The following is a 23,172-nucleotide window of genomic DNA, read 5'->3' as shown; positions in this document are numbered from 1 at the left end:
GATTGCAAAGAATTACATTGAGAGAGAAACACATTCATTTGGGGAACGTACACACACACTCCTTCCCAGAGATGAGCGTTCAACATACTCATTTTGTCCTGAGGCAGAGAAGAATACTTTTGTTGGATTAATAGGGTGGTGTAGTAGTTTGAGGGCCTTGGGGAGCTCCCTGTAGGTGCACCCTTCTATTTTTTGACCCCCCCCCCTTTGTGAATCTCTGAGTCTGTGGCGATTTATCTGCGTTAACCACATGCTCCACTGAAATTAGAATAGGGTAAATATGTCTGATGTCATTATCTATGGATTGCAGCAAAGTGAATGTCTCTGAATGTCATTTTAGGACCACAACAGTATGTTTGTAAAGAGGTCATGAGTGGGGATCCATGCCATTATATTCACGCGTATTTTAAGAAAGCTATGAAATGAGTGAGGAAGAGAAAGGAAGCTGTTCAGATAGTTAGGAAACAGAATTTCCTCTCTGACAGTCTTCTCATCCTGTAAGACATGCTGTATTTGTTCAAGCCTTCTGCCCAAACCAACACAACACTAAGCACTCAGAAATGTGATGGGAGGACAAATGCAAACTTTTCAACCCTCAATTTACTTTCATGCTTGACTTATTCGGCACAAAATGGTGAAACAGCCCCAATGGAGTGCAACTGTGACATTTATATTTAACCATTCAGTTATCACTGCCATTTTAGAAGTGGCATTTTCTCATTCAATTCATGTGGAACCAATTTAAACTTGGTCAATTTGAATGCACTGTCTGGAAACTGTAATACCTATAAGATGACTTATACACTCACATGTAATACTAACATTCAAAAACTCATTCTGAAACTGCTTTAGCCGAACTAAAAAAGCTGCTTTATCTTTTCAATTGTGTAACAACATGGTTAGTAGCTTACTATATGAAAGGCAATGGAATGAAGTAGCTTCACCTCCACTATATTTGCTATCACTGTTTGTAGGTACAACGAGAATACAGCCATGCTGGTCGCTCTGTGAGGCTGTGCTTATACACAGAAGTTGTTTAGATATTTCAGTCTGGACCAAAGTGGTGGACCGACAGACCTACAAACCGATCAGCACTGCCATCCCTAGAGTCATATTGCTAGCATGGATTAAAAGTCTCTGTGCCTGAAATGTTTTCAAGTCTATTTTCATAAATATAGTTATTGGAGTGTTTTACCAGTATTCCCAGTTACTGGGGCATCATTTTCTTCACCATTGGCACATCAAATCAGCCATAAAAACAAGCGATAACTCCAGCAGTTGTGTTGGTGCTTTGAAGCTGAATGCTGGGTGACAACCAGAAATCAGTCGCCTTATAGCATAGTTCTGCATTTTAGCACCACATAATCGCCAAAACAAAAAATGAATACAATACCCTCAGACATCAGCAGCACAGTTAATTACACCAAAAAAAAGGATTTTAATTAAACTTAATTGAAAGAAATGCTATCTGATTTATACGCTCTCTGTTTTTGTTTACCAAATTTGCTGTAGGTCATGACACATCATTCAATTTTGCGAGCCAATTTGCATGAAAAAAGCTGATACACCCATGGTATTACTCTCTCCAAAGTGCCAGCAGCTGATATTAAGCAAATATGATTTTGTTTTTGTGACTTTCTGACAGTTAAGTTGAAAAGATGGCAGATTTTTGTTAATCGCTGTGGAGAAACGGTGCAGTTTCATTTTATGAAATATCTGCACAGCAGTGAGTCTTAATCTGCATATGTCAGTTATGTAGTTCACTATCAAATGAGCACAGTTTTCCCTATGCATGTCCTCAGGTTCAAAGAAAAGCAAAATGCACCTACAGATGTGTGTTTTTTGCTGCACGTATGCAATGGGTGGACTTCTGTTATCGCACTGCCCTATAGAAACCTGGCTTTGTCGCACAGGTTCTTGCAAAACATGTTTCCATGTTGTTGTCGGTCCTTGAGAGACCGGGCACTGAACCTTTTTTCCCATTCACATTATCACTGGCTGACGTGCAGCCTTCCCTGTACACTCCTCCTTGCAAGCCACACCTCCTCTAACCTGACCCAAAGTTCGACAACTTTTTTTACCAGCATCAGAAAAAAAGTTGTTCCACTAACCCCATTTCTCAAATGCTGCGTATATATATAAAGGCGCCTGTGTAGGAGACTGGGGTCAGTTTGTGAAACTGTAGCTTGCTGGAATAGTTAGAGAGGAAAAGGTGCTGCACTTTTTTGTTTTTGTTTTTTTAGGGGGGGACAAGATCTGTTAAAGTTTGAGTATTTATCCAAGAGGGATCAAGCTCAAGTTGTGATTTCAGCCTGGTAAACACATCTTCCCTGTTAGAAAACAACTAATATTCTCATACTGAATGCATATTGCAGATGTGGATTTCAGTTCTGAATTCATGATCTTTTAGGCTATTTTCTAATGTTTTTTCTTACAACTACATTCCCACATTTGCTCTTATAATATCCACTTTAATCTTGTTGAAAGCTGTATATCTGTACTTTTTATTATAGGTCTTCAGTGGTTCTTTTAGAGTTAGACTTAGTTATGTTTCTGCTGCCATTGAACGTAGCTCCCTGTTTCCACTTTCACTTTAGCTCTCTTGCCTCCTGGTTTGTGCGTCTGTCCCGGACGAGGGGGCGGTGGGGTGGCGTCACGTCATATCGGCCGCCGCGCTCTGATTGGCCGCCGATTCTCACCCGACACAGCTGTGATTGTTTTCTGCAGAGGAAGCTCTCGTCCCTGGTATGAGCTCTGTGCTGTGGAATGGAGCGACACTGTGTGTGTGTGTGTGTGTGTACGTGTGCGTCTGCTAACGATGATGTGAACAAACAACGTGATTGCAGTCCTTGTTGTAAAGCGCAGGAAAACAAGGAGGAGGTCCGGGTTTAATCGTTTGCGAGGCGCGAATGAACAGGAGAGGAGGTTTGTGTTTGGACCAGACACTGAAGACGTCTGGAGATCAAGGTATGGAGCGATGATCACAGCTTTTTCTCACTATAGTCTAACTTCATTTTAACAGAATCAGGAAAAAACATAAGTGTTTATCTCTCATCCTGCCACAGTGTATCTGTATACTTGTCATCTGAATGTACCTATGTTGTTATAAACAGGTTGTGTGTCTGATTTCATGGCATTTTCTTCTCCCTCAGCCCAAAAGTGCCAAATGCCCAGACTGGAGGACCACTGCTGGAGCTGCTCCTGTGCATCAAGGGTAGAAACTAAACACTCATCATCCGGAGCGAACTGGTTGGCATCCAAAGCTGAAGAAATGATGTCCATCATCACCTCGGTGCTCAGCAATGCATACGGCTCCCTGCACGACGTCCGGACGGCCAACCTGATCCGCCGGGGTCTCGTCCTCTTCACGGTGGGAGTGTTCCTCGCCCTGGTGCTCAACTTGCTGCAGATACAAAGAAATGTCACCCTGTTTCCCGAGGAGGTGATGACAACTTTGTTTTCGTCTGCCTGGTGGATCCCACCTTGCTGTGGCACAGGAGCCGGTGAGTGAGACAACAATGGTGGCTGAAAACAAAAGTTGATCAGTGCGTTATAAATAGTTTTAGGGGAGCAGTTTGACCTGGGTTATCTGTAGTTTGTTGCTAAGTTTGGGACAAAGGAATGTGGGAAGGGGAGGAGTTAAAGTGCAGCAGCTTTTTTCCATATAAATGGTAAATTATAATGAAAAATAAAGCCATTAAAATACACTTTGCCAATTATTTGTGGTCTCTGTAAGTCTGGAAATCACCTTGTTGGGGGTTATTTGCATCACACGCCATATTAAACAGTAATAGTGCAGTTTAAAACTATATAAGGAAAAAGAATACGATAATCGCCATAGCAGTCGTCCACTATATGATCATGGGATAATGAATCATCATTCTGCTTTGTTTTTGTTAGCTATTATATAATCCATCCTCTCTTAAGCTTCACTAGACTTGATGGTTTTGTCTGGCAGTCGGTTATGAAAAAAAAAAACTGACTTTGCACAGATGGTAGCGATTCTCGTGCTCTGATTGGTCGCAACAGCCGAACACGAGGTGAGCTACGCGCTCATTGGACGGTGTCATAACGGGTGAGCTGAGGGGGAGGTACTTGCAATGCCAGGAACCAGGAAGTTGGGAGGGGAAGGAAAAAAAAAAAAACAACATAAGCGCGACTGTGCTCAGCTCCTCCTCCCATGTGCTGCAGGGCACAACACAAATGGAAGTGGAGGTGTACCGTAATGTTTTCACAGTCTGTTGCCTTTGTAATGTCTCTCAGTGCCATGTTGGCCTTTGTTTTAGGTCTTCATTTTATAAACTATGCGACTTCAGTGCTCAATGCTGAGTTTACAGTAAACTTAATGTATTTTTTGGTAGTGTTTTATCCTCTAGTCTCAATTATGGCTACTTTTTGATTTGACTTTTAACTGTTTGGTTTATAAAATAACAGAAAAGACACAAAAATGCCCTTCACTAGTTTCCTGGAGAGGATGTTTTATCTGACCGTCAGTTCAAAACAAAAAGGGATTCAATCTAGAGTGATGTGAAACAGAAAAGCAACAAGTTCTCAGATTTTTAAAGCAAGAACCAGTAAATGTTCTGGATTTTTTCCTTAATAAAAAGATCAATTATGGCAGTGTAACCAGATTCAGGATTAGTATATAATATAATATTCATGTTGAGGCTACAACTAGTTATCGTAATTGAATAGTCACACAAAAAGTGGACATTTACTTTTGCGAATAAATGTTTGGTCTGTGGAAGTGAAAAATGCCAAATTAGCTTCTTTTATTCCACGAACAGCCGAAAACCCATATATATTAAACCCATATATATTAGCCTGATGTTACACAAAATGAGGAATTAGTACATAAACACAGTCAAACAAGGTTTAGGGTTTTTAAGTGTTTGTGCACTACGTGAATAAATGAGTCACTAATTATGGAAACGCATGTTCAGCAAATAATCCCTCACAGCAGCTCTATGACAGGATTTGTCCTCTGGCGTTTCACAGAATTTCTGCTTATCTTGTGTAATTCGGGTCTGTTTGTTCCTTTTTGCAGCTGTTGTCGGCCTGCTCTATCCCTGCCTCGACAGCCATTTGGGAGAGCCGCACAAGTTTAAGAGAGAGTGGGCCAGCGTCATGAGGTGCATCGCGGTGTTCGTCGGAATCAACCACGCCAGTGTTGTATCCTTTCACAAAAAGCTTTTTTTTAAAATCTGTTGTCCTTCATTAAAGGTAGTTTGTCTCAAAGTATATTCCTGTCAAACTATTGCTGGTTTGTATAGATCCTGTCCAAACCGCTGTTGGTTTGGACAGGATCTAAAGCAACAGGATGTCCTGCTTTACCCCTTACCCTTAAGAAGCGATGGCTAGCAGGTCATCCAAATATTTGAGTAAGAACTAATCCCATGCTAGCGTCATACTGTTTGACTTTGTCCTTAACTGCCCCGTATCACAGAAACTAGACTTCGACAACAACGTGCAGCTCTCCCTGACGCTGGCAGCCTTGTCCTTGGGCCTGTGGTGGACCTTCGACCGGTCCAGGAGCGGCTTTGGTCTGGGCATCACCACTGCCTTCCTAGCTACTGTGATCACACAGCTGCTGGTCTACAATGGAGTCTACCAGTAAGTCATCAATTCAAGTGGAACAGAAGTCGCCCAAGTTTTCACTTTTGAGGAAACAAAACTGATGCTGTGTTCAATGGTTACTCACATGTTCTTTGTCATCAGCAGCAAAAACTGTGTTGCTTGATTTAAGTGGTGTTATACAGCTGTGAGAGTAAGCCTCACTCTGGTGTAAAAGAAGTAAATAAAGTACCTGGAAGTGCTCCCACCTGTCTGATTCCCAAAAAAAAGATGTGACAGATAACACATGACATGCTGAGTTATATTTTTGGTATTCCCCTTATCTCTGGGAGCCCAATTAACAGGCCCTCCTACCTGCTTCAGTGGCATATCATCAAAAATACACAGCTGAGAAAAGGGACTGTTGCCCACGACAAGAGGTTCAAAAAAGCAGCTGCAGCTCATGCTGACTTTACAAGGTAGAAACACATGGGAAGGAGTGAGGGGAGATAATTATATTTTCCAACATGACAGGTTTTGTGTTTTTTTTTTTTCCTCCCACTCGGAGATCTGTCAGAGATCTCTTTCTGGCTTTGTTTGTAAGATTCGTTTTCTGCTTGTCACAAACTGACGCATGTCTTATTTGGAGATTTGCCTAAGGCTAGAGGCTTCGCAATTTGCTTATTCTAGGATAACTTGTTTGGATTTGGAGGGAATTCTGGTTTTGTTTGACCCCCTCCTGAGAGGTCAGAGGTCAGACTTATTAAGGATGATATTTCATAAGATGGTTTGTTTGTTTGTATCTCTCTTTCAGGTACACATCTCCAGACTTCTTGTATGTACGCTCCTGGCTCCCATGTATATTCTTCTCAGGCGGTGTTACTGTGGGAAACATAGGACGCCAACTTGCCATGGTAAAGTTTGGAATTAATATCAAACATTGTAACTTAAGGGTCACAGTCCAGCTCTGGTCTCATGATAATCACTATAAATAAAGTTTGAGTCTAAATATTTTAGTTTTAGGGAGCAAGTTGTCACTTCTCCAGAAATAACTAGAAGCTGTTTTTTAGTTCCAGCAACAGGAACAAAGTTGATAAACTAATCCAAACAGCTTTTGCAGCATAATTAGCATGTTCTGAAGACAAACAATAGGGCTTTGAGTCCCAAAGTTCAGCATTTATTATTTTCTAGTTTGTCCCGCTTAAAAAAAAAAACTCAGTGATCTTGAAGGAAGAGTTGCTGTAATGCGCTCTTAATCTCAAAGGGCTTGAAAGCTGTGAATACAGCGTGTACCTTCTTGTCAGTGGAATCAAATTTCAGAGACCTGCTTGTACTTTTTCTTACCCTGCAAGAACATTTACATCCATTATGTATTTGATATTTCACCGAGTGTATTAGCTTGAAGTTCTGTACACCTAAAATGGTAAGAATGCCACGTTTTGTCAGCTTTGGGATGAATTATTCCTTTAAACAGCTACCGAACCAGTTTCAGCGCTGCTGGTCTCAGTGGGATGTTTTGCCGTCACACAATACTCTTGATCTTGATCCGCTTTGCTAAGAAAACAACTCAGGGGAAAGCACGTGCAATTTTGTGTGATGTTTTTGGAAGCCTGTGGCCCGTCACATTCACACAAAGAAAATCCCTCCACATTTATCAGCATCAGCCTTCGAAAGCGGTTAAACAGAAGAAAGGTGACTTCAAAAGACTCCTCTGCACCACACGTGCTTGATTTGCAATTATTTAGCTGACCTATAACAGCAGATAACATTGTCAAATGAGTCAAAGTTGCGCAATAGCACTGGATGCCCCCCTTCCTTCATAATTATCCCATCAAGTCAGCTTTGACGTCTTCATTAAGCTTCTGCCCAGAAGCCTCACCTCATTCTGTCTGTAAAGTAAGAGTCCCGTCACTCCCTCAGTTTGACTCAGTGAAAGCGTGAAAGCAGATTAAGAGCTGTTGTTTTTCACAGTTGTGGCGAGACACAGAGCCAGTCAGGACTCGGCCGACCAGAGGGTCATTTGCTACTTGTTGTTTTTGTTTGTGATGAGGCCTGAAGAATGTTGGCACAAGTCTACGCTTGTGGGTTTGTTCTGTGTTTTTCTCCCTTTCGCTCCAGTCGGTCAGTTATGAGAAGGATCAGGAGGAACATGGGACTTCCTTGTTTTTTGTTTTAGTCAAAATGTTGTTGTTTTTTTTGTGGCTTATTCTTCTCTTCTTTTTATTTATGGTTTAAGTCAGTTTAATTTTTTTTAAAACTTTATCAGCACTAGTCGGTATTCATTCATTAAGTAGCAACAAGTCTGTATTTATTTCAAGGCTGCCAACTGCGAATAAAAATCAGGAAATTGTCCTCAGAGTCTGGCTTCAGTTGCAGTCTTATTTCGAGTTTACAGGAAACTGAAACTTGTGTGATCATGTGTGATTCCGGTTTTAAAAAATGAGTCACCTTTGGCAGTTCCTACTTCAGCTTCCCAGTAATCAGAACATAATAGAGTGATCAAAGGGATTAAATTATTGACATTTCTCTTTTTGACTGCTCTATACATTGAGCTGACTTCAGCTACTACCTGGACACAACACAGAAGCTTCTACTGTATCCAGATGTAGCTGTTGTATTGATATTCTGACTGGATTTTTAATTTATGTGTTTGATTGATTGATTGATATGTGACTAACAATGAGCTTCTTCTCCGGCTTCCCTCAGGGCGGTGTTGAGAAACCCCACATGGACTGAACAGTGGAGAGACAGAAAATCAGGAGAAGAACACTCAATGCAAAAACGGACTAGTTGTATGAAGAACGAGGAAAATAACGGGAGAGAAAAGACTTATTGTTTTGACTTCATCCGTTGTTCTCATTAACAAAGTGCGGGTCAGAAAAGCCCCTCATCTAATGTGCCATGTCCTCTGCACCTCCCTGTGGCCAAACAACCTCTCCCACCCTCCTACGTTGTACTGCATTAGCATTAGCTTCCTTGCCTTTTTTTTTTTTGTTTTTTTTTTTGTTTTTTTGAAGTGAACTTGTTGACTGGTTTTATTTTCATGCTGGAAGTGTGTATCTTCCCTCAGTTTATGGAGTGCAAGCGTGCGCGTGTGTGCTTTAGGGCGTGAATGTATCGTGGTCTTAGCAGAGAAGACGTGCCAGGAGGGTTGCTGTAATTTTTATTTTTAATTAGCCTGAATTTAATATGATCATAAAAGGGAAATGTTGTATGAGTGGGCACAGATAGTGTCTTCACTCATGTAGAAATGTATTAAGCGGCCGCAGTGGCGTCACTGTGGCGCAGGGGAGATTTACGTTCCCAGTCAAACCAAATTAAGTATTTATTTTGTGGATTTTGAATGACCCCCAAACCAAATGTACTGTATGTTTGATAATGAATGATGATTTCCATTTTGAAAGAAATAGTTTGACATTTTGGAAGGAGCACTTTGGCGTTTTGGGAAATCCACTCTTTGTTCACTTTCTTGCTGAGAGTTAGGTGAGAGGACATCGAACTATTGGATAGATGAAATGAAGAGGGACATGATAAATGTATGGAAGTGCCAATTAGTTTGCTACCAATCGACGCTGGCTCATATTCGCTTGTTTATGAGGACTTGAAGACAAGATAAGTTCCTCAGTACAAGTCATATTTACCTGTGAACGGTATCGAATTCACAGCCAATCAGCATATGATCACATTTTATTTTTTTAGAAAACAACTCTTGAGACCTTCAGTGTGTTGTTCTGTCTGTTTCTGAGAAGTTTCAGACTAAAAGAGGATTGTTTCCTAAGAAAGTAGGGAGAAGTATGACATCAACGTATTAGTGTGGATTGAAACAAATGCCAGCCATGTGCTTATTTTATCTTTTTTTTTTTTTTAAATAGCAGAGTGAGGAAAGCCAAGGTGGACTGTGTTCTGATAGAATGTACCAGAAGTATACTACAACTATTTTTGCCAGCATCTATGGTTACTGTAAAAAAAAAAAAAAAGAAAGTATAAAATACTTTTCAGTGCATTTTTACCTTCGTGATCACGTGTTAAATGTCTTGTAGACTGGACCTGTGATTCCCATCAAGACAAACACTTTACTACATTTCCTACTTCGAATTACGTCTTCAAACTAATGATGATAGTTTGGGAGCATACGCCTGGTGAAGGAGAGGGGAGGACATTATTACTTAAGATTTGCAATCTGTGATTGCCTGTGTATTATAGAATGTAGTGCTTTTGTCACTATAACAGTTTAGTTTTATCATTTGTACAAACATAATGGCATTACTGCTTGTATGTATAATGGCTTGCCTATGTAATCAGACAGGTATATTACCATACTAGACCTACAGTGTGTTAGTTAGTGTTTGGGGGTCTAGAGGATTAAGTGCAATCAGATTATATACATGAGCCGATTATTCTTCCTTATTTATTATTGTTTCTGACAAAGGCTAAAAAAAAAAATTAAAAAGTATAACTCGTTGTAAGTATATGCAGTGTGGATACTTAAGAAAAAAAAAAGCAATAACATCTTTGTTTTTTTGTGAACAAGAGTTTTGTCAGAGATCACATGCCTTTTAGAGTCAGTACCAATGGCTCATCAGAGAGACAACATGAAAAAAAAATCTATTGTGTCAAACTGTTAAAAATCTCATTTAGTAGCATTATCGAAGGAAACCTGATTTATTTTTTTAAAGACTTTTAATGGCAGATCGATCACTTCAGGTTCATCTGCTTACATTCAGGTGTACTAAACTGAAGAGGAAGCTTTATTTTTTGAGGTGGTGAAGCACCTTTTGTTTCGATGTTTTTGACTTTCTGTGTGTGTCTGATATTTCAGCTGTGTATCATTTTTGCTACCTTGGATTTAAGTGAAAAATAAAAACACCTGATAAGGACGGTTGTGTATGGTCATTACTCACAGACTTGATTGGGATAAGGGATTTTGAACTAGTTTAATACAGGAGATAAATATTTGAATATTTTATGTGCTTGGTACTGACATACTGATTCTGTCCTAGGAAGAGAAACAAAAGAACTTAGGATTCAGTCCAATGAACCTGATACTAACATGTATAATTCAATTGGGTTTCAGCCATTCATTCTGCATTTGATCACTAGATACTTGCCTAATTACACATCTCACCAGTTTCAGTAAAACAATAGCTTTCTGATTTTTTCTTTTTTCTTTTCTTTTTTTTTTTTTTGGCTGTCAGTTTCAGCAGTAGCTCAATTGGACCGGAGCTTTCTAGGGGTGCTGATGATGGCATTTGTTGTGTCTGCTGTCAGGGCCAAGTTGAATAGATGAGGACACTCTTTTGTCTGGGGGTCTCTGTCAGTCTCCACAGCCATTATAACGTCCTCGCCTGCATGTTCCTTCTCCCTCTCTCTCTCTCTCTCTCTCCTCTGTAAGACCCCTCCCCGCCCCCCACCGAAGAACCCCTGAAACTAGCCTGTGTACCCCTGTGTGTCACTGCGATCAGGAGGAACTAACCCCCCTCCCTTCCCCCCCATCTGTCTACCCCCTCTCAGAACACGCCTTTCTGGAGGGCAGACTTCTATTTATACCTAGCGGGGGACTGACAGTTAACCTTTTGCACTGGGGGAAATTTCTGGGAGTGGGGCCAATATCTGTGGGCTATTCTGAATCAGACCCTCGTTCTGGGAGCTGCTCTATACTTCTATGTATCTGTCTATGCATCTATTCTTCTATGCGTCTGTCTGTTTGCCTATCTATCTATCTATCTATCTATCTATCCATCTATCCATCCATCCCTGCCTCCATCTCTCTGACAGGGCAATGATCCAGCGCCACACGCCACTTCTTCTCTCTCCCTCCTCTTTCAGTCTCCTCCTCTTCTCAGGCCTGAATAATTGGCCGGGCTTCAACCTCCTTTCATTTCCAGCCACAGCAAACTGAAAGACTCCATTAGAGCACCTTCTTATTGCCAAAAGAGCCCCCTCTCCCTCTTCCTCTGTCTTCTCCTCAGGGCCAGAAGACAGGCCTGGGCCCATCTGATCTATTGATTTGCGCCATCTATAGGTTCGCCTGGTAGGCAGTTCAATTTAATCCCCTTGCAGCCCCTTTGTGTCATTGATTGTACCTTTAAAATTTCTATTATTTAGCCTCTAATTTGATGCAGTGAGTCTGCTGCCAGCAAGCAAGAAGACGGTGATGTGAACATTTAACAAACTCAGTGCACTCAAATATGCTATTTTAAGTTATTTACTTTATACTTCACTTTAATGTCTTAAACTCATGTCTTTCTTCAAGTTGTGTCTGTTTAGTGGAATGTGATCATGGTATATATGATAAGATCACATCAAAGATCAATCGTAACTCATCCCAGGAGGAAAATTCCTGATCCAGATAAAGAGGAAAAACATACACAAATTTAGAGTGCGATATACAGTACATTACTCTAACCAATATGCATAAATGTAAGTGTAAAACCAGCAGTACTGCTTTATGATATCTATATCTACAAGTGACTATAGATAGTGTATATGAAATGAACTCATAACATCTTCAAGAATCTAAAGCAAGTTCAGCTGCCTCTGACTTCGCTCTTCTAGATGTTCTAGCTGTCTGAGAGTTTAGTGTGACGTGGCAATATTTCAACAAACTAACCTAAGCTTTGTTACAGCATTTACACAGTTACAGTTTTGCATGGGAGAGGAGGTGTGCGAGTCACACTTGTAATCAGAAAGCAATACTAGACTAAATTCCTCGTCACCTTAGGGCCCAGTTCCTTGTGGTGGAATGTAACTAAGTACATTTACTCAACTACTGTACAGAGGTACAATTTTAAGGTACTTTACGTGAGTATTTCCATTTTTCTCTATACTTCTAATCCACTACATTTCTTATGAAATATTGCTTTGTACACTGCACTTTACAGATTACTCATAAAAATATCTAACCTATTTGACCTGTGTTGTGGCTTATTCTGATCTCCTACCCCATCAATCAAATCACCAACTATCATCAATCAAACATTTAACATGCCGTTACACAGGCATCTTGACAGGTGTTTGCTTTGAGTCTTTGATCTTTGTGCCTACTCTGGGGCTAAATTGATGTTTGGCCCTCCTGGACTGAATTGAGTTGAATCTAAACAATTTGTTTTCATGTTGAAAAGTAAATCAGATACATAAAGGTGATGGCGAGATGTGTAGAAGAGCAGGTGAGAGAAGACAACAACAGGTATGTATTCTGAAGGAGTGAATCGTGCAGTATAGTATGAGATTACAATGCTTTCTACTTGGTGGTGATGGCTTTTGTTACCACCAGATGACAGTATTTATCCTCTCAGCTTGTCTGGAAGTTATTACCGTGACATCTGTGGACCCCTAGTGGAGGGACGAGTAACAGCAACGTCCTGCAGTACCTAATCTTGCAAAGCAGGTTTAACCTCCTCATCCAAGTCTTTCTAAGAAGACCAAATTTTGATAACGTAAATCTCCTGAGCCTTTAGACAGCACATATATAGATATAATGTATTTAACTGATCTGAGATAACAAGCTCTGTACGTTTAAAAATGGATGTTCAAGTTTGCAAATGTTGCTCAAAAAAAGAGGGAGAAAACTAGAAAATCACATCAGTAAATGTTTTTTAAGAGCAGATTTTTAATAAAGCCTCTTAAAAACCACTGATGAACATAAAAATTCAGATTCAGAAGGATAATTTATTAAACAGTGGCAAGAATATTATTCTTGGAATATTTATCTCAGACTGCAGTGAGCGGGCAGAGTCACATGCATGATAGAAAAGGTCAATGAAATGGATTGAGTGTGGAGAAAATCGTTGCACACTCTTATTTCTCTGCCAAAAGGTCTTCAGTGGCATTAATGTCCTGCTCTCTGTGATATATAATGAAAGATTGTGAGTGTGTGTGTGTGTGTGTGTGTGTGTGTGTGTGTGTGTGTGTGTGTGTGTGTGTGTGTGTGTGTGTGTGAGTCGTTTAGGTCTACTGAGTCTTCATTACACCAGAGCTGGGTCCACTCCTGTCCTCTGCCCTCGCTCATTGCCTCTCCCTGTGCTGGCCAGGAATAATGAATTACAGTGGATGCCATGGGGGGCTGAGTGAGTGGCTCAGAAGTGGACTCCATTTTAGTTCAAATTACCTCTCAGATCCCATTCAAATGGCCTGAGTGGTCTCAGGCTGCTCTCTGCCTCCTCTACGCATTCCTATCTGAGGGTGAAATGATCCACTCACGCCCTTTCTTCATCAACTCATTTAACTACCAGTGCTCTAGATCAAATCGCTGGAAAGTCAGAGGAGTGGAAACAAAACATCTACATTAAAAACACAAAAGGGACGGCACCATCTTTTAACAATGTAAACAACAGTCCATGTCTCAGTGGGATTTATCACTTCAGTCAGCATGCTCAGCCTTGTGTGCCATTCCTGTTGATTCCTCTTCTTCTTCTTCTACAGGACAATAATAACATGACAGCATAAACCTCAGGTGATGGCACATTATGCATGCCATCCAAACAAATCCTTCCCAGCGTAAATTAAACACATCCAGTGCATCTTACCGCCCAGATCAGACTCTGTAAATCGACCAGGGTAATAACAACAACAACTGAATAAAACGTAATGGAATAAATCAAGGTGAGCATTTCCATTGCAAGATGGATCCTAAGAGGGAGGCAACAAAAACTCTGCATCTTGTGGCAACTCAAAAACAGGGAGTGGGCTAAACATTTACACCACAGTTTAATATTTATGCTCATCCCTTAGTTTTCTATAAACAATGAAAGGTTAAAATATGAGGGGACACTCCTTTAATCTGGATTCAACTAATTTACTCACTGATTTTCAGAGAGGTTTGTAAGCCCATGTGCTGGATTTAATTGTGTAATTAAATCCACTATCAAAAATATCAAATATGAAAAACAATGATTCAGTCACTCTGTCTGTGTACAACCTCAAAATCAAAGCGCCTTGGCACCTGTTGTGTGGCTAACCTGGAATGGCACAGCTCTACAGCCAGTTCCAAAAAACACATCTCGTATGGACACAAAGGTATAAGGAATATGCTCTGTATCACCTGCACCAATAATGTCAAAGAGGCATGATTTACATAATCCAAATCATGCTTGCAGCCCTACTTAGGATGCACTGGAGGTCGATGTTTGTCATGTTTTAATTAGTCTTCATTAGTAGGCGTAAGAGACATTTCTGGGAAGCAACAGGCACGCAGCCTATTCACCTCGCTGCTGAGAGATGCACAAAGTTGGCAGGCCAAAACCATCTGGGAAAGTTATTGCCCCTAAAATGGCCTTTGACAGCCCGCCCCCTGATAAGTGACAAATTCACAACATATTCGCGGCTGGGGGGTAAAAACAACTCAGGTGCACGGGGGGTGAAAGGGACTCCGTCGCACATGGTCCTTTCAGGGGAGTCCAGCACTATTTTGGCGAGTTAAACGGCACAGGGCGCGATGCCACACAGGGAGAGGGGTCGAATAGCCGCTTATGACTGACCTCTTTCCACTATAATTAAAGTTGCAAGCTGGACCCGGAGACATAACAGAAATTGTTTCTCGCTTTTAGAATGAACTCCCATTTTAAAAACTGTGGGGGGAAAAAGTACTGAGGGTAAATCCAGGATTTTCTTTAAAACTATGCGCCGTGATTTGAAACTCTCTGGCTTGTTGCTTTGATATTTTAACTGTGCAGACACACATAAAAGCCACTGACAGGCTACAGGTTGTGGGGTTGCAGGTTGAAACTACTTTAATCTTAAATTGAAGATTAATTTTTTTTTAAATGGAAAATGTGTTTACTGTAGCCTCACTAATCTAGTTTAACATGCATTCTCGGAAAATGCACCCCGCGTCTCCGCAGAGAGGTCGTGATTGCAAAATGAGCTCTTCCGCCTTTTGATTCGCGTGATATTTACATGGGATCGTCGTTAAAATAAATAAAAACTTAAGCGTAATTCTGTTCTTGAAAATCTCTCAGATGTCGGTGTGGTGATTGCTCTCCTCGTTGTGATGTTTAACTACTCTGCAAGCGGTTATTTGTTCTCTCAGAGAACAAATATGAGTTTCTTCTGTGCAGCAAGTGCTTTCCACCTGTCTCTCTCCCACTTGTTCCTCCCTCCTCATAAACGCGAGACAGGTGCACGAGGCATCCAAAACCCGTAAAGCATCTTGGGTCCACCGGCACAGGAGGACCAAAAACTTTAGGGGCCACCGAGCTGAGCTGAGCTGAATGTGAGGGGTACGGGGGGGGTCACTGGACACCAGGTAGACTGCGTAGTCTTTCACATTACACATGGCTTTTCTTTGAGGGCTGTTTAGCGGCACATTTTCATTCATAAATGGCCCCCTCTCGTCCTACTCAGCCCCCCGACCCCCACCCCACCATCACCACCACCACCCCCACCACCCTTCCATGTTGCATGGTAGCCTATTTGTTCTGTATGGCAGAGAATGTAAACCCATTAACCTTACGGAAATAGCCACCACGTGCAGTTCATTCTTTGCTGTCACAAGTAAGACGTCCCGACACGTGAAAAGTCCTGCAGACCAACTGGGAAACTACAACTCTGTGGTCCTGACACCAGTTGAGTATCACGCAGATACGTTTACTTTGCCCACTTTACCTTTACTTTGGTATGAGAACAAACAAGTGCAACACTCCTGGTAAAAGCTGTACAAAAATAGGTTTTAAAAAATGGAAATTCTTCTTTTATTTCCCTTAAATAATCAGATTTTTCTTTCTAAGTCTATGTCTATTGTCACTGGGCCTTAAAGTAACAACTAAAGAAAGATTGCTTGAAAAACCAGCAGCAGTTTGATCCACTTCTGATTTTTTTTTTACCTTTTCAAAATAAAACAAATACGGTTTTAAAATGCATGTTTGGAAAGCACTTCCTAATGCAGAGCCACATATGGAATTACTAGTTCAGATCACAGCTTCTGTTTCCTTGCTGAATCTGTGTTTTCTGTCGTAACTTTAATTTCTTTTGAGATAGTTTATGTAGCGCTTTTGTTTTTAATTTTAGCCAAAAGCCTGAGAGACTGAACAAACTGACTCCTCACGTTGTTCAGATAGTTTTATGTTACTCTCACGGAAAACAGCTTCATAAGCGCGTTCAGGATTTATACACCAATCACTAACTTTGTTAAAAACTATATTTTACTTGCACTGTTCGGCAAACCTAGAAATCCATATTAAACTGACTAAAATTGCCCCAGTATAAATTATTATTTTCAGCTAGTTTTTAAAATTGGTCTTGTTTATAAGCTTCCTCCCACTTTGCACATCCAACACTACTCAACACAAACCACAGCTACAGAAACTCCTCTCCACTTAGTTGCATGTCTCTTGTGGAGGATGAGAAAACTTCCAAAAAAAAAAAGTTTTACTTTTCCAAAACTGGTGTAAAGTAAGGCTGAAGCTGAAGCTTTATCCCTGAAAAAAAAAAGCCCTTTTGACATTTTACAGAAAGTAAATAGTCTTCAGAAACTTAAAAAAAAAAAAAAAAAAGTGGCTATCAGTTGAACGTTTTTCTCACATTAGTGGAGTATTCAGGAGTGTGCTGATGGGAACCCGGCTGCATTCAATTAGCCTTCATCTAATTTAGCTGTGGCCTTAATTGCGCTCAGGGTGGTGCAGTTGTTTGTGCTAAGCTCTGTTTGAGACTTCTTCTCCTTAAGAACAATCCCAATTCAAATGAGACTTATCTACGCCAGACCGATCAGACGGATTAAGAGTTATTAAAACCTATAAAGGGCTGAAACCAGAGGACTCTGCAGCACCCAAAGTCCGCTGCGACTCCTGAGGATTTCTCTGTAAACACATTCACACCACGGGAAAAAAAAAATATATAGACATCATCTACATGATGAATAAATATGGAGGGGTAAGGAATAACATCTGGACCGCGAATGGAAACGAAAATAGATTAATTAGACGAACAGACTTTTAGACGCTTGTTTTCCTTAAAAATAAAAATCCAAACTTAGGTTTTATGTCCCCTTATGACTTTAAGAAGAATACAATTATCTCTGCATGTAGGCAACAGTATTTCAGCATGATTTGACCGTAAAATAAAACAGCAGCAAGCAGGCAGAACTTGCATATTACACTGCATAATTATATCTCGACGCAAGCAGCAAAAAATAATAATCGCTTTTGTTTCTAATCCAATTCTCCTTTTTTCCACACAGGTTCCTTGTGATCTGCCCAGTTCTGCATTACGCGACGCACTGGCTGACCTTGTTTCTGGAAAATTCCTGGGAAACAATAGGGCACTGGAAACAGGTGGAACTCCCTCCCCAGATCCTAAATTTTTTTTCAGATGAACTGTATTTTCTAAACTGATTGACTTTTTTGCAGTGTAGACTACATGCAATTAGGCCCGCTTCTAATCTTTTCTAATTCGGCTGCCATGCTCTTGGCTGACCCGGGGTGGAAAACAGGGGCCAGCGAGCTCCCAGGCCCACAAAAGCACAGCAACAAAAAAAAAAAAAAAAAAAAAAAAAAAAAAAAAAATCATACAGGATCATCAAATAGGAGAGACGTGCTTTCAGGTTTTGAAAGGCACAGGAAGCTGGAGGATTTGGTCCGACCCCTGCATGGTGACAGAGCTGATATCTTAGGGACCCCCATTCATCTGGAGGGAGGGATGGTGACCGGGAGAGGAAGGGGTGCCGGGGGGCAGGGTGGGGTGGAAAGAGGGGAGGGGGGGGGCCTCAGGGTGCATCTGCAGAGGTCCCACCGCCCTCTGATCTGTGAGCTGGCACACATCACGGCGTCCATTCACAAATCCTCCTTCTGCGCGTCACCTTTTGTAGTACTCCATAGTACTGAGCGCTGGTGACGTGTAAGACAATCCTACCAAGGAAAATACAGAGGAAAAAAAAAAATAGGTTATAGGAACTCAAGGACAGGGCACATGCGCACAATGCATGCGATTTATTGTAGTTCTAGGAGGGGTGTGTACATATGTGTGTGCGAGTGTGTGTAAGAGGGAAGGAGGAGGATTGGGGGGGGGGTGAGCCATAAGTGAATATGAAATAGACCCAGTTGCTGGATTTATAGGCTGCACAGAAAGAAAAATCAGACGTTCAAACTGTGCGCTGCCAGCCTTGAATCCAGAAAAAAAAACTGAGTGAATATTAACCCTTCATCTCCCTAAAGAGATGCTCCAATGCTTTTTTAAAAACAAACAAGAGGAAAGAGAAGAAAACTGAAGCATTCGCTTATTTAGCAGAAGCTGACAGACACGACGTGTGCGATAATCAATATTTCCTGCTTCCCTGACCAAGAACAGAATATATTCATGGAAAATAATAATTTTAACCAGCCTGTGCCTTAACCATGGGGCGGCACTCTCAATGTACACTTTTAAGATAGTGAAAAAAAATAAAAATGATGGTTATTGATAAGGCGACTCTATGGTAGTAAAATTACTGTAGATGGAAACAAGAATTGTCTAAAACTTCCCATCATTGCTTATTGATTTGACGTGGGCTTGCTGGCGGCTATCTGGACGTTACATGACAGAGTACTATAGAGCAAATTAAAGCAAATTACACCTAAATATGAAATGTGTGCGTTTGTGTACCACACATGTGAAAGGATGGCAGACCCAGACCAGGGGCTTCGGGTTTACACTCATCTGGAGCCTGGAGTAAATGGTTTCCAAATAAATAAATAAAAATAAAAATAAATGTGGCTTTGTAGAAACAGCCTCCTCTGTCTGCACGACTGTGTGAACACTGGACCATGTTTAGTCAAAATGTGAAAAGTACACGTGCACAGGTTTTAGAAAAAAAGCCTCTATCACCTGCTTCATAAGCACGTGCACGTAATGGTACTTGTATTATACATTTATTTGGATTGTTTTTGATACTATCACAAGCACGAAGAAAAAAAACATATACTTTTAATTTACATGTGGGTTTACCCGTGTCTGCACAACATAGGCCCAGATATAGATTTAAAAAACATTACAGGTGCCAAAAGAAAAGCTTCCTTTTATATTTAAAATGAAATCATTCTGTTTAAATCTATAGTTAAAAAAACAGAAAAGATCCAAAAGACTAAATGTGGAGGGACTTCACTATCTAAAGCATCTAATAGCCAATATAGAGCAAAACAATACACCAGTGAAGACAATAAAACAAATATGGTGACAAACACAGCCAAAAAAAAAAAAAAAAAAAACAATAGTAACGCAGGCTCATAAAATACACTTACTTATAGCTTTTAAAACTCAAAAACAACAGTACCGTAATATGCAAATCACTTGAATGCTACAACAACATTTTAACCCTTAATCAACCAGGACAAACTGTCCTTGAAGATTTTTTTTTCCATTCGCAACCAGAAAAGTAAACAACATAGTTTCTCCTATGCGTCAGATCCTCAGCAGGTAAAGCAGTGATAGTGAAGAGGTTTTCTACTTATAAACAGGACATGGTGCTTATTTTTGTCCTTCCATCACTACAGACCAAAACAAGCCAATCCAAAGTGAAAAAGACAATAGTAGGGATTATGGGCTTGTGAAAGTATACACTGCAAAAAAATACGCATAGGGCCGAGTTTTAAAAGCTCAAAAGCTAGTTTTCCTTTTAAAGACTGCAGTTCTTTACACTGCTGTTTCACCCATATCGAGAATTTTCTTCCAAAGGTAGGTCCTGTGCTTAATAAGCACTGCTCCCGCTCCGTCACCTTCCACATAAGTCTGTTTTTTTTTTGTTTTAAAATGCCGAGATAAGAACCAGATATATCACTTTTGGGGGGGAAAGAAGATTTTAGGGCTCAAAGAAGACCGGTTGGTATGTTAAAATGTGTATTTCTTAAAAATATTTCATGTTTTTTTTTGCAGTGCACACAAGCTCTTATTATAATTCAGAAGCTGAAATGGTGTCATTTCCTCCAGACATCCCTGTTTTGCAGTGAGGTTAGAGGCCAAGCCCAGGCGGTAGCGGCCTGTCTGTGCCTCCATTGTCTGCTGCTTATTTAGCGCTCAACATTAATCTGCGCTTCCCCTCACAAGTGAGAAACAATCGCAGCATGAGAGTGGCCTGTCTAATTACATCTTTCACTCCCAACTTTCACTTCAGCAGCCGACGGGAAGAGCTTGGATGGGCCCTTTGTGATGGGGATATGTGAGATAGGACCAGTGGGTGTCGTTCAGGTAGATTTGAGTTAAGATTTTTTTTTTTAGAGCAGCATTATCAGATGGCAATAATTCACTTTAAAGTGAAGAATAGTATTCAAAGATCCACCAGAAGCATGTGATGTTGCACTTTGTGAATCTGTATGCATGCGAGCTCACCAGACGCGTTTGAACACAAATCCAGATTAACTCCAAACAAATATTTTAGGTAATAATACTTCACAATAATTGCTTTGCAATTTGCACAAAGCCTGTATTTAACAGGTGAAAAGTCAAGGAGATGATGCGTCTCCCGCAGGACAAAACCTGGTTTATATTCGAGCTTAAATCACAGGCTTTAACGTGCCACAAATCCAAATTAAAACAATAGATGTGGGCCACTAACCAAACCTTCACACTGTCCAGAAAGCTCGTTTTTTTCCAGCAACAGTTCAAAGAAACCATCAACCCATCCATATTATAACGGCTGATTGGCCAGTGACGCACAAATAATCACGATACAACAAAATATGTTTAAAATGTGTTAATTTAAAGAAATTTGGATCAAAGTTACACCCAATCCCAGAAACCAAGAGGAGAAGACAATGCATTCTTGTAATGAAAGAAAGCAGCTGACTTTCTAACTGACTTGTTCAAAGGCTCCTCACTCAGACTCAGTCTCGCTGCTCCTCTGGTCCTCCTCCGTGTCTCTTGTCTTTTCTTTTCTTTTTTTTTACGCGCATCTCCGGTTCTAACGCCAGCGCAGAACCGGCTGAGCCATCCCTGCTGCCCGGCGCCGTCCTGGGAGGAGAAACACAAACTTGGTGCTGGTCAGCAAAGTTACTCAAAGTTTTGTCTTTGGCGCGACTCAGTATCCCGAGCACCGTGCACAAAACAGTTTGTTTGCATCACTGATTTCTTTTAAAGGGATACGGACCCAGTTCTTGGTCGACCGCAGAGTCACGACAGGCGAACATGAGAACATCAAAAAATACTTAACTCACATCCCCGCGCGTTTGAAACCACGCGGGGAAGACTGTGTGGCTGTCACGTTTCAGTTTTGATGCATTTTGTCGCCAATTATGAGGCGACTGAAGGAAACATGACACATTAGCACAGACCATCCTGCAAATCAGAGAGCTTCCATTTCATGAGATAACCAAGAAAGTGTCGTTGCAATGGGTTATTTAAAAAACAACAACAACTACATAACTGTTTTTAGGGTAAATTCAATTTTCAGGAAAAATTACCCTCAGTTCAAAACGTGACTTTACGGACCTGCAGCAGTTCTGTCCGCATTTAACCTTGGCCAGGGCAGACTGACTCCAAGTACATCCGAGGCCATTTGACCTCACAGGTGTTATAATAACCTTTAATGCATATATATTCTGAGATATTTCCAGCAGATACTAGTGTTTTCAGTGTCGTCCAAAGACGTATTTTCAGATGATATTTAAACACATGTTGCCTCAAAGATTTTCACGTCACGGATCCCGTGATACATGCACACGAGGCCATTTTACTACTTATTTTGATAGGATTGTGTTTCATCTAGCTTCATACGAACACATTTTTCTTGTTATTCATTCAAAAAAACTGAACTGTATTTAAGTGCGGGCGTCTAAAAGTGTCGAGAGTTAAACTTATATACACCTAAGAGGTGTTACAGTGCGTTAAAACGAAGTGAAAATATACTATTCGTCATTTTATTGGGAATCCCTCCATGCCCTGCAAGCGAGGAACCCCGGGGGTCCCCGCAACCCACTTTGACAACCGATGCTTCAATCTCCCATTGTTTCTTATCAACACAAACGAGCTGGAGCGCATCGTGTTTTCCTTCGCAAACTAAAACTCCAATAAACCAAGTTACGTGTTCATAAACACAGATGAATTATTGGGAGTATCTGAGAGCATGCACGGGATTTAAATTAGGCTTCTTCTCCGTTATAGTCCAGGACTCTTTCCCTTTACTAAGGCGAGGATGGGCGTTTGTGGACTGCTCTGGAGTCTGCGTCACGTGGCCTGGTTTCTGCCACCCTATTGGTCCAAGGCACGTGTCTGGGAGGACGGTGGGAAAACGTCACTCGGGGGGCTCGTATTGAAAATAAGAACAAAACTCCAGAGTGAGAGTATTAGAGCATCAGTTTAGGAGCCTCTTTATTTACCCTTAGTTTAGTTTAGGTGTAGGCTTTACTGAGCACTCCGAAATTGGATAACACTAAATTGGACGGTGCGCAAATGGCACATGTTTTAGCTCTACGATATCAGTTGTAACCCGAGATTGAGGGAATATATGTCAAAAAGTATGCTTTTCTCAGAGGACACTACCGCAAGGCTTTGCATGGTGTCCAAGGCACTCACTAGTATTTGAGTTTTATTTTTTTTTATTTATTTTACGCGTGCGGTTTTTTTGCCATCTAATTTCCTTGAAGTTCTTTGCGAATATTATTGCAGCGGAGAGAGCGATAAAGGGGTTAAAGAGAGTAAAGCGGGGGAAAGTGAATCAGT

General features: G+C 40.9%; 1 protein-coding gene across 4 annotated transcripts; it reads left to right on the top strand.

Moving 5' to 3' along the window:
• The first annotated feature begins 2,161 nt into the window (after window positions 1-2,161).
• insig1 (insulin induced gene 1) lies at window positions 2,162-10,430 on the top strand. 4 transcript variants are annotated; one of them, XM_041065889.1, is made up of 8 exons: window positions 2,162-2,315; window positions 2,598-2,745; window positions 2,866-2,967; window positions 3,153-3,503; window positions 5,048-5,172; window positions 5,447-5,613; window positions 6,368-6,467; window positions 8,260-10,430. In XM_041065889.1, the coding sequence occupies exons 3-8, from the start codon at window positions 2,910-2,912 to the stop codon at window positions 8,287-8,289; spliced, it is 831 nt and encodes a 276-aa protein (XP_040921823.1). In that variant the 5' UTR covers window positions 2,162-2,315; window positions 2,598-2,745; window positions 2,866-2,909; the 3' UTR covers window positions 8,290-10,430. The 4 variants fall into 4 exon arrangements, with proteins under 4 accessions (XP_040921823.1, XP_040921824.1, XP_040921825.1 ...); XM_041065890.1 differs by having other exon boundaries at window positions 2,861-2,967; XM_041065891.1 differs by having other exon boundaries at window positions 2,598-2,779.
• Window positions 10,431-23,172: the final 12,742 nt, after the last annotated feature.

Source organism: Toxotes jaculatrix, chromosome 20, assembly GCF_017976425.1.
Source record: "Toxotes jaculatrix isolate fToxJac2 chromosome 20, fToxJac2.pri, whole genome shotgun sequence".
Taxonomy (NCBI): Eukaryota; Metazoa; Chordata; class Actinopteri; family Toxotidae; genus Toxotes; species Toxotes jaculatrix.
Note: the sequence above shows the minus strand (reverse complement) of the source record. Positions and strands in the feature narration are given on the sequence as shown.